The sequence below is a fragment of the Anomalospiza imberbis genome, chromosome 17, assembly GCF_031753505.1.
Source record: "Anomalospiza imberbis isolate Cuckoo-Finch-1a 21T00152 chromosome 17, ASM3175350v1, whole genome shotgun sequence".
NCBI lineage: Eukaryota > Metazoa > Chordata > Aves > Passeriformes > Viduidae > Anomalospiza > Anomalospiza imberbis.
The window spans coordinates 12041398-12063237 of NC_089697.1; the positions used below are offsets into that span (position 1 = coordinate 12041398).

The 21840-nt window shown below is 46.8% G+C and overlaps 1 protein-coding gene across 1 annotated transcript in view; it reads left to right on the forward strand.

The window, feature by feature from the left end:
* BMP7 (bone morphogenetic protein 7) overlaps positions 1 to 21840 on the forward strand; it is a 40071-nt gene that overhangs the window by 10680 nt on the left and 7551 nt on the right. The window contains exon 2 of the mRNA XM_068208032.1: positions 15029 to 15221. Within this exon, the coding sequence (XP_068064133.1) occupies positions 15029 to 15221 (193 nt within the window). The remainder of the gene's footprint in view (positions 1 to 15028; positions 15222 to 21840) is intronic.

Here is a 21840-nt window from a genome sequence, read left to right on the forward strand (position 1 = left end):
CCCACTGATGTCACCCCAGCCCCCCTGAAGTCACCCCGGACCCATTGATGTCATCCCAGCCCCCCTGAAGTCACCCCAGCCCTCCTGATGTCACCCCAGCCCCGCACAGCCCCAGATGTCACCCCAGCCCCGCTGATGTCACCCCAGCCCCGCTGATGTCACCCCAGCCCCCCCGATGTCATCCCAGCCCCACTGATGTCACCCCAGCCCCCCTGATGTCACCCCAGACCCATTGATGTGATCCCAGCCCCACTGAAGTCACCCCAGCCCCCCTGATGTCACCCCAGCCCTGCACAGCCCCACTGATGTCACCCCAGCCCCCCTGATGTCACCCCAGACCCATTGATGTCATCCCAGCCCCACTGATGTCACCCCAGACCCATTGATGTCATCCCAGCCCCACTGATGTCACCCCAGCCCCCCTGATGTCACCCCAGCCCTGCACAGCCCCACTGATGTCACCCCAGCCCCCCTGATGTCACCCCAGACCCATTGATGTCATCCCAGCCCCACTGATGTCACCCCAGCCCCCCTGATGTCACCCCAGCCCCCCTGATGTCACCCCAGCCCCCCTGATGTCACCCCAACATGCTCAGCTGCAGCAGCCTGGCCCCAGGCCACCCCGGCGGTGAAGTCAGCAGCCCTGACAGCATGCGAGGAGCTGGCAGGGTGTCCTGTGCCCAGCCTGGGGGCTGTAAATCAGCCTGAGCCTTGCCTCTGGCCCTGCAGCCCCTGGGCCAAATCCTGCCCTTGGCCACCGCCGCCTCGGCACTGGGGGGGCTCCCTCGGCTCTGCCAATTGTTCTTCCCACAGCTCGGTGGCTGTAAAACTTTTTAAAAGAGACCAGAAGAGCTCTGGGAGAAGTACAGAAAAATGCTCATAAAATAATGCAGTACCAGTAGTTGGGAGTTTTAATTCTGATGGAAGAAGAGTTTCTTCCTGGGTGAGGACTGGGGATGGGGCTGGTTGTATTTCCCCGTGCCAGTGCCTGGAACACCCACGGACTGTACTGAGTCCTTTGGCACCACAAGGGAAAGCAAATTCAGGTCTGTCATTTAAATGGAATATTAAAGATTCCTGTAATTTAGAAATTCTGAATTCTGGTGCTTACATTGGCGTACTGTTCTTTTGTATCCGTATTTTAACAATTTTATTTCCATAAGACAATTATCTGTAATGCCATGAATGATAAGCAGTCATCACTAAGAGGAATCCATTCCTAATTGTATTTGTTCTATCCACAAGCTGCTCTTCCTTAGCTCACAAGGTTAAAAGTTACTGCTTCTTCCATCACTAAAAATATTCTGAACAATTTAATCTTGCTACTTTTATTTGTTTATTACTCTGCAGTCATTATAAAAAAAGTCCCACAGGGGCTTTTTAGATGTTAATAAAGAGTACTGCACATCACTTTTCCTGAAGCTTGTGTGGCACTATAAACATTGTGCTGAGTTTAAGTTCCCCTTTCTGACCATATCCTTTAAAAATCCAGCATTTGTTAAGAGAATGGAGGGGATTTTTTTTTCTTTTCTTTTTAACAAAAAGAAATAAAAGGGGGAGGAAAAAAAGAAGTAACTTTAGCCTCAATCTGCTAGCTACATAAAACAGTAAATGTTCAGTTGAGGCAGGGAAAAACCAGAGCTGCTAGAGACTGGTTGTTTCCTTTTGGAGGAAACAATAAATGTGCCCACTTGTATTTTAACAGCATTACTACTGGGCCCCCTAATTACACAAATATACTTGTAATAAACTGCAGGAGAGAACTGAAAAAGAATGATTCATCACAGATCTTTCTCCTCAGCTCAAAAAGAAACTTTTGGGTAACCACTCTTAAATCTTGGCCCAAATCAGGAGATGAAGATATTTCAGCACTATGTGATGAATCATTTGTCTCCTGAGACAGGTGAAAAGGAGAAGCAAATCAGACATGTGGTGTAAAACTTCTCTCATTGGTGTGGACACAACTTTGACCTCTGAATACAATAGTTCCTGCAATCCATGGCATGCACTGTAATCAAATTACAGAATATTAGAGTCCATGTGCAGGGAAATCTCTGACCGTTCCGCCGCATTAAAGCCTGACACAAGGAATACCGAAACACACAAAAGAACCCAGAGCGAGCAGAAACGCATCCAAGCAAACCCCAAATATTTCTTCAGCAAACAGTAACTGTCATTTTGCTCATTAGTCCACAGCTGTGAGAGGAGAGCTGCTTCCCTGGAAGCCCTGCAGAGCAGGGAGGTAAATCTAAGCCTGTGTGTCTCATACACTGAGACTCTTTCCTCCCTGGGCTGGCAGCTGAAGCCCAACAAGTGAGCAGCGCCTGGCAGGCAGGACACCGAGCTGGAGAAGAGTGCTCTGTGCCCCTGCTCCTTCAGAGATGCTTTCACAAACCCCACACACTCCTTTCTGTGCTATTTTTGCCAGTTGCACGCAACAGGACGTGAGCTGCGCTCCCTCCATTCATGCCAGACCCCTGCGAGGACACCAGGGTGTATTTCAACAGCTGATCTTTTACCCCAGAACTGCAATTGCAAAATTGTGTTTGAAGACACACAAAAACCAAAACAAAACAGAAAATGCTGTTGTTAGGGGCTGACTCAGGAGGCCTGGATGGCCCAGCCCTAGCGAGAGGCTCAGCATCAGGAATCCAGCAGGGCTGTGGTATGCAGGGCTAGGTGCTGCTGATGTCACTGATGGGCTTATCTTGTACCAAAAGAAAATTCCTCTTGTATAAAAGGGATCGTGGGTGGGAATTAAACTGCAAATAAATCTTTGCCTCACCCTCAGATGCCGTTATGCCTGGGGCATGGGCCACCAACGTTTAGAGTGTAAAGGGGACAGACACGTGCCCATGCTCTACACGTGAATATACCATGTTTATCTTCCTGAGGACATTCCTGAAATAACAGTTTAAACTTCCCATCACTCTGAGACACTAACATTTTACATCTGCAAACAGGAGTATATGTGGATGTCAGCAACCCCCAGGTCTCGGGGCTGTATGGGGTTAACAAAGAACAAACAGCCGCCTGCCTATTTCTCAATAAAATAAATGTGCTGCACAGCAAATGTTCCTAGAAAGCAAAAAGCTCCTATGCATAAGCTGAGTCCCATCACAGTCTAAAAGACAGTGAGAGGATGGCAGGGAGGGTCATTCCAGGCAGTGACCTCCTCTCCAGGTCCCGTGTCCCAAACCCAGTGCCCCACCTGAGCTCGCCTCTCTTGGCAGCACAGAGGAAACATGATGATCTCAAAGAAAAATGTGAACTAGGTCACAAAGTCACACTTGCATGAGGAAGGGCACTCCACAGTGTCTTTGTAAGCAGTAACCGAAGTTTCTAATGGTTATTTTCCAAAACATCCCTCCAAATACTTAATTTCTGTCTAATAATTATAAACAGTGTTAATACCACTGGACCTCCCACGTACAGAACACCTGAGAAAGAGGCAATGGCTGTAACAGCCTGGGTGCAAGGAGAGCACAGCTCTGGCAGGGATTTCCCCTCTGGGGCAGCAGGACCTTTCCCCTCAATAGTTTGTTGTCCCCTAATCTCCCAGCTCTCCTGGCCCAGAGCTGCAGATGTTTGTCAGTGCACAGACAAGCTCCAAAGGCCCAGCTGGTCGTGGTCTTGGGGCACAGCTCAGTGTGTACATTCCAAGCTGAGACTTTGCTGATCGCAATCAAAGGCTGAGATCCTTATCTGATGGCCTCGTGCCCGATATCTGCTGCTTATTTTGTAATATCCCACAAACTGCTCTCCCAACAGCACCAGAATCTGGGATTTCAGCTGAGAAATCCAGCAAGTCGTATGGCTTCAAACCTGGGAAACTGGTTTTTAATTATTTTCCTTTTATTCCAGTAAACCACAAGAAAGACTGGGTTCCCTGCAACTCCTGCCATGCTCCTCCCAGGGAGCCTGTGCAGGTGTAGGCCCACACTCCTGCAGCATTTGGGGGGATGCTGGAATTGTTGTGGCAACACAATGTTAAAGGAGGATTAATTAGATTTATGCTATTTATTTGGGCAGCTGTTCAGTAGATGAAAGGAAGTCTAATGCAAATTAAATGAATAAGCCTTAAGAGGCCAATGTCCAGTCACTTCTCCAGTCGTGTCCCTCAGCACAGCTGGTGCAGAAACAGGCACATTCCTTTGGCAAAAATGAGGCATTTGAAGATTCCATCAGCTGAGCTTTCCCTTTCAAGTGTTGCCAGTAGATGCACAACATATACATGTGCTTTTAAAAGACTTTTATTTTGAACTCAAGATGTGAATCTATGGCACTAAGAAAAGCAGAACAATCCTTTATTTAGCTGCACCTGCACCTTAATGCCTAATGAGTTTAGTCTGATGGAATCCAGACCTCAGGAAGGATTATAAATTCTCATTTGATTTCATTTACTTCTAAAATACCTTAAACCAGCTGTACCAGTCCAGAATCCAGTCCTTCTTTCTCTATCAGTTTTCCAAGTGTTGAATCTTTTGCTGTCTTAAGTAAATTTATGCTATATAATGATACTGCAATAATAATAAAAAACAGAAAGCAGCTTGGAAAAAAATCATGTAGTAGAAGATAATTAACATATAAGCATCTTAAAAGCATCAGATTATGAGCACAACTTTCATAAAGTTCTTTTGGCCCTGGAGGGAAGATTTGGAACTCACTCTCCAGACACCAGAGCTACCTTTAGCCATTTCTGTCTGTTTTGTGTAAACACATCAGAGATGCTCAGGCAGTGACCTTCACAAAATTACTGACTCAGGCTGTTTATTATGAATAGCATCTAATTTATCAAATCAGACTTATTTACCCCAGGGTAGGTACTGGAATGCAAGGAAAAAAATTGATCCTGTTACATCTCTGCATGATCAAATCACTGCATTGAAGAATTAGTATGACAAGGTTTGATTTTAATTTGCATGTCCTCTGCACATGCCAGTTGCAGACTGAGGTGCCTGTGCTCCCATCAGGCTCCCATCTTCCTGCAAGTCCTTCCCTTGTGGGCTTTTTGCCACATTTTAGGCTTGCCTGTAGCAGTCTCTCACACTGCCTCTTATCTGCCCTGGCTGAATACACTTTATTTCTGACCAGATCTGCTCAGCCACTTGTCTCTCCTTCTTTGGGGCTGGGGATGTTTCCATTTGCTCAGTGTGTACAAGCAGTCAGGGCAGGCTGCTGGTTTTTGCATCAGTGATATTTTGAGACCTGCTCAGTCTCAGAGCAGGTTGCAGGAAGCACCTTGGGCCCCATTTGTCAAGTGTCTGGACTGGGGGATTATTTTTTTTCAATAAACCTTACTGCCACTTAACTTTTCTCCCTCTTTGTGCTCTGCAACCTCCTCCCCCTTGAGACACCCATCACCCTCCTGCTTTCTCCTCCTCCCTTTTCTGTGCTGTGGCTGCCACCTCAGCCTGATCCTCATCACAATTCCTCCCCAGACTGCCGCTATCTCAGTGACCCCTGGATGCACTGGCAAAATGTGTGACTTGCAATTCACACCTAAGGCTGGCACAGCTTTCCTGGGAAGTTGGCCTGGCCAGATACAGCTCCCTGATTCCACAGCACCGGGGAAGCAGCCCTGCTGTCCCCTGAATTACAAAGTCAGTGAGCAGTGTGATGTAGCCATCATCTCTGCTCAAAGGGGAAAAGAAAGATGTACTCCTGCATCTTCACATACCTCCCACAGCTGCACCCAGAGGGTTTGGGGGATGTGTTAGCACATGCCTCTGCTCTCAGGCTGTGTTATTCCACGTTGTGCAGACAGAGAAAAGAAAGCAGGAGCAATCATGAGCTTCTGCCCGTCCTTTTGCTCAGTGCTCAGTTTGGCTGCAGGCACATTTCTAGGGCAGGGTGTGGAGCAGAGCTGAGGCTGCCTTTAGGTGCTGTGCACTCACCTCAGCCTGCCCTGTGCACCCACGGTCCCTGCAGGAGCCCCTGGCTTGGAGCTGCTCTCCAGGTGCATCCCATCTTTCAGGTACAGAGAGACACAACAGCCCTGCTCTGTCAGGGGTGAGCACCAGCCTGGGTTAGCCCTGCTCCCAGTGCCAGCACGAGAGCCCGACACATCTGTGATGGCCACAGCACGGGCCAGCTGGGGGGACACAGGGTTTGCAGCATCACCACAGTCCCCAGCTTGCCTCTCTGGAAAACAGCCACCCACAAGGTTTTGGGAATGGGAGAGCTGCTGGGGCGAGTCCCCAGGTCAGCCCTGTCCTGGGTTCCCTCTTTGCTGTGGAAGGAGGAAGAGGAACAGGATCTGTGAGCCTGGAGGAGGAGGCCCTGCAGGAGATTTTCTTATAGTGGATTCCAGGAGAATGAAGGCAGAAATAGAGGGAGTCTGTCAAAAGGAACAACTTCATGAACTCCCATTTTTTTTCTTTTCCCTGTCACCCCTCCCTGAATTCTCCATTCCCTCACACCACTCAAATCCCACAGCAATCCTCAGTGCACTACAGCAGCTGCAGATGGATTGCAGCTCCATGTGCTGCTGTGTTTCACGTGACAGGGCTGTGAATAAGGTATTCTGTAGAAACACATCTCTTCCCTGCTTATTTAACTTTGCTTTCCCCAGATACACATGCAGACACAGCAAACAGCACCAGGAGTCACACCACCACCGGTCTGTTTACTATTAGGAGAGTTTCGTGCTCGCAGAGCAGTCCCACGTGTAAATTTTTCACAATACCTTTCATCTCGTCTGGCTCTGCTTTCAGCAGAGAAACCACAGCCGAAGCGGGCACCCATCAGGGCACACTCGGGAAAGAAAATGGATTACCTGTGCATAACCTGCCCAGAAACTTCATGGATGTTCTTTAAAAAGAAATGGTTTTACCATCCAGCGTTGCCTCAGAGTGTCTGCAGAGAAATCCCAGCAGGGAATGTCTCTGAATTCAGACGGCAGCACACGATTCTCTCTGTCCTTTCCTTCCCAGTGACTGTTTTCCCCTTTGCCATCTACCATACTTGGGAATTTTAACTTAAAGGACTCGTGGGTGACACATGGGGCGAGAGGATGTGGTGACTCACAGCATCCTCTGGTCCCCACGCCACATTCCATGGTGGCACGTGGCTCCTGGGGAAGCAGGTGGCTCCTGCACCGCGCTTCGAAGCCCTGCCTGACGCGGGTGCAACACTAACCCCAGCACTGGAAGAACACCAATTTAGGAACACCAGGAAGGGAGAAACACCAATTTCTGCCCTGAGCAGCCCTTGCTAGCTGAAGTTTGACTTAGTCAGGAAGAACTTGCTGCTGTTTGGGAGATAATTAAACCCATCTTCCCTTGCCTGGCTGCTTGCACACGCACAATGATACCATTGTTCAGAGTCATGCAACACATATGCTGACATTAAAGTGTTTAATCTTGTAGTACAGTATTCCATTATTTTTTGGACATCTGTACATGATAGAAAGGCTACGTATTAAGGGATTTGTTGACAAAGAAACGGCTAATGCTGATACATGTGTGGACTGAAAGGATCTTTCCAAGTTGTGTTCTGCAGTAGGGAGGCTGCTGCTTCCCAGGCCTGAAGCCTGGCACAGATGTGATATGCACTGTTGCTATTACCACTTTTCAATTTATAACAAGGAGTCAGTGTTCAGAAGAATTTTGGAAGCTCCCTGCTGGGTTTGTGGCTAGGTGGTCTTGCTGGCAATACCAGCTCCATGCTGAAAGCTGAAAAAATGAAGTGATGGCTAAAGGGAGAATATTAACTCCAGAGGGCTTTTTTTCCCCCTTTCGAAGCAAAAATGCTTACCCCAGATCACTTTGCAGAGTGAGCACTAAAGAATTTCCAACCTCTGGGTTTGAGGATTGGGATTTATGGAGCCTGGTTTTCATCTTCTTTGAAATTAGTGCATTAATCCCGCTCTCCACCCATGGATGGGGCAGGACTTTGCCCTGGCACACACTGAATTTACCATGCAAGAAACAGTTTATCACCTTCTCCTCCCTCTGCCTGGCTGTAAAATGGGTCCCTGAGCAGGGAGCAGCTGGGTGCAGGTTCCCTTCTGCTGAGCTCTGCCTTGGCTCAGAGCAGCCCCTTCAGCAAAGGGCACTCGGGGACAAGGCATCCGGCCAGGGCTTGGCCAGATGAGCCCAGAGCCCCCCAAATATCTGAGGCTGCTGAGCCTGTGGCTCATGGACAGGCTGTGTTTTAAGAAGTAGAAGGATGGCAGCAATCCCCGGTGATGGGATGCATTAATGAGTTACAGAAAAACCACAGGCTATTTTACTAGTAAGCTTATGTCACAGATCAGAATCCAGGCTGTATTTGTTTTTCCTTAGGTTTCTCCAAAAACCTGCATTAGCTTCTAGATGACTTGGAGAGCTGCAACTATTCCATGTAAAAGGCCCGCCAAATACTGTTTTTATCACTCTTCAAAAAAAAAAAAAAATTAAAAATATATCTCATCACACACCCCAGGACATTTGCTCTACTCCATTTATAGAACTCCCAATTTATATTCTTCAACTATTTCTTCAATTATTTCTGTAACTGCTGCTTTAGCTGCCTAATGTCAGCATGTAAATCATGAAGCCGAGAGAATGAAACAGATGAAAACCAATCACAGAACTCTGCATTCCCAAATTCTTGCCATTATAAATTTCCTGCCACTGCCCCTGTAACTCTTGCTGTCAAGCACAATGAGGAGGGAAGCATGTGCCTTCGCAGACTGTGGCCTGGCATGACATTATTGCAATAATCTTTATTATAGTCCCCCTTTTCCTCAGAAAAATATAAGGACTGACCTCGCATTTCTTGCTCAATCAGGCGTCCTGCTGAGCCCAGTAGGCTCTTTCAGCTGCAGAGACCGCTGGATCCCTCCCCTAATTGGTTTCCTCCTTCTTGAACCTCAGCAACATAAGGAGAAAAGGCCTATATTTCATAAGTGCCATGGTTTTATCCACCAATTTAGAGACAAAGAAGTGCAATTTATAGAGGGAACATTTAATGCCTGTTAATTAGAAGCCCATCAAGAGGTCTCGAATTTGGCATCCCGAAAATTTACAGCTCCATTTCACAACCACCACAAGCCCCGAGCCCCAAGGGGTGGCCCTGGCCTCCCTCCCGCCGCGCTGGGAGGTCCCTGGTCCTCCTGCCACACTGCTCTGGGGCACTGTGGGGAGCTGGGAGAGGACAGCATCCACCCAAAAGATCCTCTGGGAAAGGGAAAATTTTTTTACAGTTGAATACACTTCCCAAGGGAGACAGGAGGGTGAGGCAGGAGATAGGAGTGGAGCTTCCCTTTGAGACACGGGCTGGAAGGGCTGGCGGGGCCCAGGTGGAGCTGGTCCCAGGGCAGCTGTTTTCTGGGAATCTCCTGCTCTGCACTGAAATGATGCAACAGAGCTTCTGAAGCTTTGGCCTCGGTCTCAGCGGGTGACGACGGAGGAAAAGAAAGGTAAATTTTCTTGCAAAATTCAGGTATGACTTTGCACCGCTGGATGCAGATGTGTCAGTCAGAGTTTAGTTCACCGAGGCTGAGATCCATCCACTGGATCTCAGGACAGACCAGGCAGCCCTCGGCCACCTCTGAGGAAACAGTGCCCGTTTTCTGTAGCTCTGCAGCTGCTGGAGAGAAAGCAGATAAACTTCCCTACCCTCTAAACTCACCACACAGGTAGACTCTGAAAACCTGTTAGGTCTTAATGCCAGATTGTGGCAGACTTTTTTTTGGCATCCAAATCTCTGAGGAGTTTCTCAGGCAACTGCTGATGGCTCAGCAGCAGCCTGGCTGAGAGGCTGAGGCAGGGGGATGTTGTCTTTTGGAATCCATTCTCCTTTGACTTATCTTTCAGTCTCAGGAATTCAGGACCTTTTATCTATTTGAGATTAAAGTCCTTTACAAATCCCTTCTGGCCTTTTTCGGGAGTGAAGAAGTTACAGACACCCTACTGCACATTCCTTCTGGTGCCTTTTTCCATTGTAAATGAGAAACAAGTAGCTCTAATTGTTGTAAACACTACAATAAATGAGACAACTGCTCTCAAAGTGCCCTATAAAAACAATTAACATATTATCAGGTGAAAGCGATAACAAGAAAATTTAAGTTTTTACTTGTTTATACATTCAAAGTCTATTATAAGTGCATCACCCAAATGTGCCAGGGAGGAAGAGGTGAGGAATTACCAAACCTTTCCCAGTCTGGCAACCTGAGAACGGAGTCTATTCATCTGATGTTGAGTTTCTTTCTGAAAAGCAGCTTTTTGCATTTTCAGAAAACAAGAGAGTAAAAATGCCTAAGCAGGGAGATTGGCCTCCTGGGAAATCCATTGAAATTAATGAAAATATTTCTATCGACTTCCCTGGCATTTAGATAAGCTCTTTAATGCTTCGATAATAATTATTTTTAACACAGTCATTCTTGGAAAAAAAATCTCGCTGTGATTCACTAGTCCTTTGCTCGACACCTGGGGCTGGTGGCTGGCATGGTGCTGCTGTGCTGGGTCCTGGGACTGAGCTGGGATTTGTGGGGAGAAATAAAAACACAGCAAGCTGTGCCTCACCATAACCCTTGTGTCACGAGCCCGGCCTTGCCTAGCAGCAATCCCTGACACAAACCCAAAGGTCCAACCAGGGTTTGCAGAATTAGCTCAGGTTGGCTTTGCACTTGCCAGCAGAGATTTACAAAGGAGCTGCAAAGAGTTGGAGTTAGTTTATTTCTAACCTCAACATACTTTGCTGTGAAAATGACCAAACGTGGGACCAGTTTAAGTTTCCAGCTTTATGCTGGTGTGTCATTTGCTTTGGAAGTTTGGGCACCTGGGGTGTTAAATCAGGACCACAAGGTTTTCTGTCCAACAGTATTTTTTTGGTACTGGCTTTAAGTGTATTGCTGCAAGTTCTAAATATCAACAGCCACACTGTTTCATCCCTGTCTGCTAATGTTTTTAAGTTCTGTATCTTCAGCACACGTCAGAACAAGCACCCAGTATTTGTTGACGTTTTATCTCCAGCTTTCCCATATTTTTGGATCTGATACCTGGCTGCTGCACACCTGAGCACATGTACCCATCCTGTTTTCTTTTAACCATCCCTGTCAGTTGCACAACTGTGTCCTGCCCCCTCTTGCATCACCACCAGGCCACAACAGAGGCTTGGAGACACAAAGGACTTCAGAGAGCTGGGAGCCCTCTCTGTGTCAGATAGAGCAGCACTCAGATCCTGCTCAGATAGGCAAGGCCAGACTTTCAAAGGTGCTGATCTGACTTGCATATTTGTGACAGGTGTGGCCAAGCTACTGATAACCACCAGCCTGAGATATTCCTTGTTTTGGCTGCATCGCCTTAATTGTCCCCCCATGATTTTTGGTGTCTTGCTTATTTTCTCATGCATCTGATGTCCTCCTCCACCCCACAGCTCTCAACTGCCATTGTCTCCACCCTTCCCAAGGACTGTGCCAGAGGGAGTGTCTGATGATCCTCATCCACCATAGCTCCAATTAAGTGCCACACTCACCATGCCAAGGGTTATTTTACACCAGCAATTTTTGAGCCCTATGTTAAATTAGGCCTTCTTAGTTAGGCCAGATTAAGCCCTGTGTTAAATTAGGCCAAATTAAGTTGGAATTTGACTGCAGTGGTTGTGCCTCCAAAATGCAATACTGCTTCTAAGAATGAGGAGAGGCTCATGTTTACACAGGCATCACCTGCAAGTGACTTTGGGTTGTTTTTCAAGGAGAGGAAATGCACTGTTTTCCCACAGTCAAGGCACACAGTCTGTTTCATAGCAGAAGTTTTTTTCAAGGGTGTTCTTCCTTTTCCTATTTTACAACCTTTGATTGCACATCCAGAGCTTTGGTTTCCTCTCCAAGCAGCTGCCTTGCCAAGGCATTTGAATTGTGAGCTGGAATTTCCAATGTTTGAAATTAGCATCTGGGCTAAAACCATTCACCAAAGCCTTTGGGTAGTAGATTTGTGAGAACTGTGAGCCTGGGACAAAGATGAGTTGAAGTTCTGTGGGCAGAAGGGCTATGAAGCATGTCCAGCAAATATTCAAAATGCTTGATGTCTTTTAAGGGAGCATTAAACATTAATTTAACATTAATGGCTAACAAACAGCTGAGATCAAGTCCTTCAAGGATGGCCAAAGGTTCTTTTTATGGTCATTGTGTCAATAGGGATCATGGATTTTATAAATCTAATGGAGGACCTACAGTCACATCCAAAGAGCTGCAGCAATTCTCTTGACTGTTTCAGTGAACACTTAAAATTTAAAATACCACTATTCCCTCCTGCCTTTTTTTAAGCTCTCCCCCTTCCAACTCCTCAGGTAATTAACTGGAAATGACCCAGTTGCAGCATTGTCAAAGGTCTAACACCCATCAAACCCAGGAAACTCAGGCTCCTTGAATGCTCCCCTGCTTACCCCGTGCTGTTGTGCTTAAGGTATTACGGGGGTCTACAAAAAATGCTTGATCAGATATACTGTACCATATGTTCCCAAATACCAGCACACAGCAGCATGACTTAGGGATAGGATTTCAGCCTTCATAATGAAGAGTCTTGCTTTTATGAGCTCGAGTCAGACCCTTAACGTTATTTTAACATAGATTTTGGTGTTTAATTATGTAATAAGATTTACTGCAGTCATCCAACAGATGTTGATTCAGGGTCAGTGTTTCTCATAAATTAGTTCTGAAAGGATTTGTTACTTCTGGGTCAGCAGATAGGTCCAGAGTGCAAAGAAAAAGGGGAAAAACAATAAACACTGAGTTGAAGGGTTTCTTGGGATTCTTTCTTCAGTTACATATCCACATATTTTCATGATCTTAATGACTATAGCCACAGGAATGTTTGCTTTAACACTAAAGATGGCTCAGGCCAAAACCCTATATCCAAACATCTGCAAAGCATGGGAAAGTTCAAACTTTGGGGCTCTCTATTTTATGACCCTGGCTGTTAATTTTTCATACTAACGTGACACATTTTTTCTAGGGCTCAGCAGTGGGAATTGCTGTGAACTTTAGCAGCACCCCAAAAAGTTTCATCTTCATGTGCTTGTTGTCAGACCTTGTGTATAAAGTGCAGCTAAAGGCCAGTGTTGGTTGATGTAGTTGTCATCACATACGTACTGAAAAACTGCACCCACCTTCCTCTGGAAATCCAGCCTTCCCATGTCTTTGGAAGCAAATAATATTTGTACATCCTACTGCTAACAGCTGCAACTAAACCCACACAGCATTATACTCATTCTTCTACATTTGTGGTTAAAGGAGTGATTCCATATTAAAGTATTTTTCATTCCATTTTCATTTAGTTGCAGATAAATTCCTTTAAAACTGAAATTATGCTCTTTATATCTTATTCTGCTAGGAGTACTTTGGAGGAAAGGGATTGAGGCTCGTTTAATAGTGTTGCTAGCACGTCCAGGGCAGCTGTAGCCTGCCAAGTCTTTCACAAACACTGGTGAATATTCACAATATTCCTCCACATCAGGGTATGAGACACTAAATGCTGCCCCTGAGATGGTTTAGTAGAGGTGCAACAGAGACTGCTCAACACATAAAACCATTTGCTAAACTTAATCACCTTTGTCTTGGAAAGTTTAGAGGTTTCGTACCTAAAAAACTCCTCTAAGATGGATCCCAGCTATGAGTAAGAGCTCTGAAGCATTTCCCTGAGCAGCAATCACACAGTGGCAAACTGGACTCCTCACAGAAGGGATGTGAGAGAGGAGGAAGAGTCCATGGCCAACGGCTGAGCCTCGGCCAGCAAAGCAGTGCTGAACCTGCTCCATGCTTGGACACAGCCCTGCTCCCAGAGCCTCCCCACGCTCTGTCCCTGCCACGGGGACACCCAGGCCAGGCCTGATCTGTGTTTGTACCGCGCAGAGCTGTACATTTAAACAGCACTTTCCAGACCCGGGCTTGAAACTCCTCTTTTTCAGGAATAATTCCCTTTAAGTCAATGGATTTACACAATGGATTTGCTGCTGCCAGAAGAAAATCAGGCCTGTAGAAAGACACACATTCTTCGCCAAGGAAATCTCAGAGCTAACTACTTGAATTGTGCAGTCAAGCTGCAGAGAGGTCAAGTGGACAGACGACAGGACTGGGACGTATAGGAAGTCCCTGGTTCAAACCTCAGCTCTTAAAATGTCATGCGTTGTGACCTTGGGCGAGTCAGTTCATCCCCTTATACCTCCATTTCCCCCTTCTCCTTTGTCTGACTTGTCTGTTTCATTTGGAATTTGTTCCAAGAAGGGTGCCTAGGCTCATGTGTTGGGCTGGGGCACTGACACCTCTCCTCCCCCTTGCTGGAGGACTGGCTTGAAGTCTTTGTTTCCTCCCAACACTGACCCCCTGCTTCGGTACCCCGAGCAGGGTTACAGGGGACCACCAGCTGCCCATCAGGGGACAGGCAGGCCTGTCACCCCGTGGGATAGCACACATCCCGACGCCGGCCTGGGAGGATCTGGCACTTGTTATTTCACAGTCAGGGTTGGGAGGTGGAAGAAAGTCCTCACTTTGAACAGTTGCTTCACAGCCCTGATCACTAAAGATCTTTTAGAATGAAAGCTTTGACCCTACGGAGCGGAGCCATGAGCTTGTGATGAGTTCAGCTGGCGCCAAGTGTGGGTCACTGGCACGAAAAGCCTCAAGGGCTGGAATTTGTGTCTATAGTGTGTGGGTATGTGTGTGTGTGATTGTCAGGAGAAGAGCCAGGCCAAGAACCAGCACTCCTGAAAAGCTCCACCTGTTTGTCTCAGCTCAGTCCTTATCGGTGGCAAATGTCCAGAGTCACTTGTCAAGCACAAAGCTGCCAAAAATCATTAAAACACAATGGCCCCCTGTACCAGCCAACTGTAAAACTGTTCCAAAGGGAGCCTGATAAACACATATATGCCCACAATAGCCCAGAGAGAGGCAGGTATTTCCTCTGTGCTTTAGTGACCTGAGCAGCCCCTGAGATACTGCGATCAGATATTCCCTCCCTTTTCTGTTGTGGCAACTCGCAGGCGTGTTTGATGGCGAGGGGAAGGGGAGCAAAGCAGGTGGCTAATGGGCTGTTTTCTGTTTCAGTGGAGCATGACAGAGAGTTCCACCATCAGCGCTGCCACTACCGAGAGTTCAGGTTTGATCTCTCCCGAATCCCGGAGGGGGAGGCGGTGACGGCGGCCGAGTTCAGGATTTACAAGGATTACATCCGTGAGCGCTTCGACAACGAAACCTTCCAGATCAGCGTCTACCAGGTCCTGCAGGAGCACCCTGGAAGGTGAGGGACCCACAGGGAGACCCTGCTGAGAGCACAAGCACGGCCTGCTCCTGCAGGGAGGTACAGCCAGTGCTCTCAGAGATCTCGGTGCCATCAGCAGCAGTGGCTGGGTTTGGCTTTGGGGCGTGCAGGGGATCCCAGCCGATGCCGCTGCAGCAGCTCCTGCCTGTTGTGATGGGGGCAGAGGTGCCCTGTGAACCTCCCTGTGGCCCAGGAAGCATCCCCAGCACTCCTGCTGTGGCCTCTGGGAGCACTCAGTAGCCTGGCCATGTGCTAGTGCAGAAAAACTACCATAAACCAGGAATATTTCAAGATTTCTGGAGGTACTCCCCCCTTCCTCCTGTCTCCGATGGATCCTGAGATGGCAAACCCAAATGCTTCCTTTGGAATTGTAGCTTAATTACTAGCCCTTATTATCAAAGGCATTCAAGCTCCCTAATTAACAAAGACAGATGACACCATGCTTTTTATATTGACTGATTGTTTTGCATGTGCAAAACTACAAGATGAGCTATTAAATCCCTTCAAGCAATTATTAATGTATGCCAAGCTCCCTGACAAACCCTCCAGGGAACTTGAATAAGAACATATGTTCAATTTTCTCATCTGGTTTTAGTTCCAATTAATCAGCAATCCCAAACCACTTATCAAAGGCACTTAGTTTCATTTCCACATATTTCTTTCACATACAAATCCTACCAAAAGTGAGATTGCATTTATTTATGCGAAAAGTATTTACAATCACATTCTAGTCAGAAGTTATTCTTTAGGACTACTAAATATGGGCTAATAATACTACAGTCCTAATTTAGGTTTATGAAAAGAGAAACACTAGGGATTTAAAAAGTGGAAAGTCCAAAAGGGTAAGAAAAAAAAGTATAATCAGGACTCTGGCTTTATAGTTTTATAAAAGCTAATAAAAATGCAGAAAAAATTGAAATATGTCCGGAAACCTTGTCAACTTTTCTTTAATAGTGAGAATTTCTACCAGCTTTGCTGGATGGTAAAAATATTTAACCGCTGGTGTGTTTTCTTCCACATCTGAAATTCTGATTTTATAGCTTAAAACTCATGGTTCTCCTGGCATTTCTAATGATGCAATTATTTGCAGTGTTTGGGGACTGTGCTGAAACTAATCTATTTTTATCAAACAGTGGTAATTCAAACTGTGCATTTTAACCAGGTCTTCCTGAAAGGAGAAGGCAACAAGCCAGAGCTGTGCACAGGACCCATCAGATTCCCTACTTACCCTAAACATTTCAGTTTGTTCCCTCTTAGGCCGTTCCAGAGGCAGCAGCCTCCCTTTGCTGTATTTCTTGAGTGGTTTATTTAGGTGCAAGCCTGCAGGGATATCCTTCCAGTCTTGGGAAGAGCAGAAACTGTAGATGTGCTGGCAGAGGAGGAGGCACAAACCTGTGTGCCAGGGCGCTGGGGAATTGCCAGGAACCTGTTCTGGAGTAAATGACCTTCCTCATCAGATGCCAGGGAAGCTCCCCCTCAGGTCCTGGAGAGTGAGTGCCCACGAGGAATCTTACTGACAGAGTCAGGATGAGATCTGATATCTTAATTTTACAGTGGTGCATCCAAAAGTTGGTTACAACTTTGTTTAGAGGGGATGGGAAGGTACTGCTGGGGATAGTTGTGTGTGGAGCAGCAGATGTTTCTGCAAACTGTCTCCTCCACTAATTCCTATTCCTAAAGGAAAAAAAAAAAATGTATGCAAAGGGTGGGCATATACATCAACCACTGTCTGGAAGAGGTGAGGAATCTTGCTAATTATACAGATGTTCCAGCCACAAGATTAGATGCAATTTTACTGCATCATATTCACCACAGCAACACAATTTTTAATGAGTGTTCATGCATATTCCCCTTTTGCATACATTTTGGCACAGGCCACGGTGAGTTTTGAGCAGCTTGTCCTGAAAAATATTCCTGTTGGTTTGGATTGACCAAAGGTAAAAATATTGTCACTAACGTTTGTAAAAATATTTGCTCTTTTTCTGCATTTTTCCACTGACATTTTCCACCCGGCTCTGTCACAGCCCAGTCATCCAAGTCAGTGTGTCATTGGGCAAGTGGAGAAAGAAAACAAACTCTCTCCAGTGTTGATCAAAAAACACCCATTCACTTTGATGCTTCCTTGGCTGTTTGTCTCATCCTGAGCCGCTGGAAAGTCAGCCCCATCTGACGTTGTTAGCAACAAGAGCAAAACAAAGCCAAACCCTCCCCTCCACGCAGGCAGGGAAACCTCTGCTGCCTTTGGGTTTCCTTCTCCCAGGGCTCTTCTGACACAGAAGCACTGCTGGAATTGCCTTTTGAGCCCTGAACCTGAAATTCTCCAGGCTGGTGCTGCTCCTGTGCAGTGCCCGAGGCACAGCAGCTCCTGCCAGGCTCCCAGGGGCAGCTCAGCATCATCTCACACACAGCAGAGAGCAGGACAGCTCCCAGAGCCACACAACAGCACAGAGCGAGCTGGAAAGCTCAAGCTGGAGAGATTTTCCTCTGTGAGATGTGCTGAAGGCAGGATTTTCAGTTAAACCACAGAAGAGCCTCTAGTTTGGAGGGTGTGATGGTGCCCTCAGCTCACATAAAGCACAGGTATGAGCAGTTCAGCAGTTAATGACTTCACGAGTTCAGACAGGTTGGAGGTATCTAACCAGCAACATCTCTTGTGTGCACTTCATTGTCAGTGAAAAAGACAGGCTTAGGTGTTTCCAGAGCAACAGCTGCACCCCCAACAGATTATTCCTGAAATCCTGCCCCTCAACAGCTCAAGTGTTTGCAGGGTAGAACCTCTTCCCCATCCACCTGCCCAACCTAACAACCCTGGCAGCAAAAATGAGGACCCAGCCCTTCCTTTGCAGCAGATGAGATGCCACTTGACTTTGGACTGCCAGAAATAACATCTCTGTCAGACTGAAGATATTATTACAGGAGTTTGTAGGAAATCAGGCTAAATGATCAAATATTCTTTCTCACTTTTTCAAATCTTCTGTTGCAAGGCAAGCTCTTCAAACTGGCAACATCTCCTTGATAAAAAGGCGTGCACAGCATTCTTTAGGCACACAGCATCAGTTATTCACTTTAGGCAAACAAGTACATTCATGAACAAAAATGCCCCAAATATCACAAACACTGATGATGTTTTAACTGGTATAACATGTCTCAGAGCTTTCAAGTGCATAGCTCAAAGTCCAGTGACTCATGTCCAACTTCAGTTTGGACTTCGTGGCTTGCTCACCCAAAAGCCTGGGAAGGTGTTTTACAAAGCCAGGGCCTGACTTGAGCAGGGTGAGAGCAGCAGGACATCCAGTCTACGTTTGTGGTGGCAAACCCTCCTCAGTGGGAGCTGAAGGTGGGCACTGGGGAGCCAGAGGCTGCTCAAGTCTCCTTCTCGCAGGAAAAGGAGGGAGAGCAAAGCAGATCCCAGTGCTCAGTCAGGGCATCCCCCTGAGTTTGTTAACCTGAAGCTGCAGAAAAAATGCAGACTGCAGAGCAGCTCTAAGGCTCAGAGCTCCATCCTGCTTTTCTGTCTGCACCTTTTGAAGCTGAAATACCTCATCCCAGTTACATCTCCTATTTCATCGGACCCAGCTCTTGCACTGCAGAGTGAATCCCAACCCCTTTGAAGTCGATGGGAGTTTTGTTACTGGAGAGAATAAAACCAGGTACTTGACCAGCCTTTGGTAATTGAAATGTAGTTGTTACATGTTCACTTTGTGGCCATTATGGATTTCACGGGCTTCAAAGGCAGTGATTTGAATGCTCATGTTACCAGCCCTACAGAAAAATCAGATTTTGCAGGATGCATTCCTGGGTTTGACTTGCAGCTGGAACGCTTTAGCTTGAGCTTCAAACTACACCACTGCTGCACCAGATCAAACCTGAGCCCCTCTCCAGACCCCTTTCTGCCATTTGTTGGGGTCTGGTTCCATGTTGTGGGTTGAAACATGTAATTCTAGTACATAAGAAAGGCTTAGGCTCACCCAACCCATAAAGCAGATGTGCCTTTTTTTTGGGGCTTTTTTAAGTACCAGTGTGATCGTTCTGAGGATGGTGCAGCACAGCACAGTTGGATTTAATGATGAGCCCCAGCACCACGACAGTATCTACAAATACTGACAATAACTTTGATTAAAATTTTTTGGAGACTTATCTGCAACTCAGTCGATAACTACATTTATATCTCAGCAAGTAGCAAGGGAACTTGAGCACAGAGATCCTGCAGCTCTCCAAGAACAGAGCTGCATCTGGTTTTCTCCTTCAGACCATTCCTAAAAGCCACCGCAGCCTGCAAAAACTCTGACAAATCTTGAACTTAGCAAGGCACAACTCTTCACAGGCACATGAGGAGCCGCAGGAGGCATTTTGCATACCCCAGTGGGTCCTTGCTGGGTAAGTGATGCACTAATGAACAGCCCTTCAATGCTGAGCAGAAACAGCTGTACAGAAAGTGTCAGAGATATGTGTATAACCTCATTTCTCCCAGCACTGTTTGTACAAGAGGCTTCATGTTTAGGAAACATGTTGCATCTCAGTAACAAACTCCCATTGCCACTTTCAATCAGCCTTTGAGATCGAGATCTTACCCTTCTCCAACACTGTGTAAGAAAGGCAACACAACTGCTAGAAGCACACAAAGCAGAATTAAGAATCTGCTGCAATTTTAAAGTGAATTTATTTTTCCCTAGATTCAGCAGAATTTACACAGATCTGTTTCACTACCACTACAGCCGGTTTGCAGGCCAATCCTTGGAAAACACCTCTAGCAAACTGAATTCCTGCTGTGGCCATCCCTTCACCTGGCAGAGCCCCTGGGCTGTGTTTGGCTGGTGGCTCCTGCCTGGGGGCATGGGGAGAGTTTTATCAGTGGGGAGAGCTTTTATCAGTGGGGAGAGCTTTTATCAGTGGGCAGGGAGAGGGAAGGAGAAGCGGGGGATCCCAGGCACAGGGAAGGGAAGGTGTGGGAGGAGGGCTGCATCAGGTCTGTGTACAGAGGGTGTTGCAAACGTGCCAGGGAGAGGCCCAGGGAGATCCTGGGGCCCTCTCAGAGTAGGAAAGTCTGAAAAATATTTTCCTAAGCTTGTCTTTGGACAGCTGCAGCTGACTTTAAGCAATGACACCAAGCAAACTGGAATCTGGATACGGCAGGTTTTTAGTCCAAACAGATGTCTTCTAACCCCACATCTCCTCTCACCCTCCTGGGATGCCCTTTTTGCCTTCTCCTCCCTCCACCTGCTGAACCTGGAAGTGAATAACCCCCTTCCCCCATGCCAGCTCTGTCCTTGGGCTGCCTGTTGGAAAACTTGCACCATGCCTGTGACCCAAAACACCCCTCTAGGGTTAGAATATGAGTGGAGAGGAGAGGATTGTGCCCCTGGCTTAGACACTGTGGTTTACATGCTGAATCAATAAGAATTCAACATGTCCATGCCTCAAGTGTTTCCTACTTTAAAACAGAAGCAGGAGGGTTAGCCCACATTTGTAAAGCCATCCAAAGGCTGTTGCAAGGAGCCTCTGTATGGTTACTGTTTAAAGCACTGATAGGTTTGTGATTCCTGCAGGTAGAGGGAGGGATCAGGGCAGTCCAGCTCTTAGGGCTGAGGGATTCCCTGGCCCTGATGCAAGCAGGAGCTGCTGCTGTCAGGACAGAGCCAGGTGAGCCTGGGGGCTGCTCCCAGCACAGAGCGCTGGCTGGTCACAGAAAACACCTTGTCTTACAGTGTAATGGAAATTGCCAAGAGTCACCTTCACTGCTGCTGCCTGTCCTTTTTCCCATTTATTTTTATCCCTCTTGGAAGTGCTCCTCAGTGTTTACTACCACTTGTCAAGCAGCAGCTTGAAATAACAGGGCTGACGAGCAGGATGGGGACAGTGAGTGAAGAAAATAGACTTAAAAGCAGGGACTGTTTGGCAAGAGGACTGTTCTAAAATAGTGTAGACCTTTTACAGCATTATAGTCTATAAATGCAGAGTTTTATCTCTGGTTCTCTTGCTAATGCAGAATTTCTATCTCTCACGTTTTCATCCATGTTCTCCTCATGCCCCAGCTCACCAAGGCAGGTGACTGGGGCAGATGCAGCACTTCACATTTTTGGATGTATTTCTAGTGTTTATGGCTTCAAACCAAGCTGTATCCCAGGGACTGAAAAAGTACCCCAGCAAAAAGCAAAGAAGCCATACATGCTATTTTCATAAAGCTTCATTGTTGTTAATCCTTTCTCTTATTTTAGAATTGCCATGTTGCAACAATTCCCTTTATCCCACACCTTCTTTTCCCTGCCTTATTCTCTTATTTCTGTGCTCACCCCTACAATACTCACTTCTTCCAGTCCTTTTCTCTTTCACTAAATATTTGTGATCCCTTTCCTTACCACCATCAGCCCTTTGGCGGGTCAGCCCTTCCACCTCCATAGCTCCAGCTGCTTCCCAGACACGATCTCACATGCATCCTGCCCAGCCACCCTCACGCTGCAGTGCTTGTTACTCACCCCTGAGCCCAGAAAACAAGTTCACTCAGGAAGTTTCACAGACCACACAACACTTACATGACCTGTAGACAAATTTTTGGGAGTGCTTTCTAACAGGAGGTGACTCTCCTGTCTGGCATCCAGTG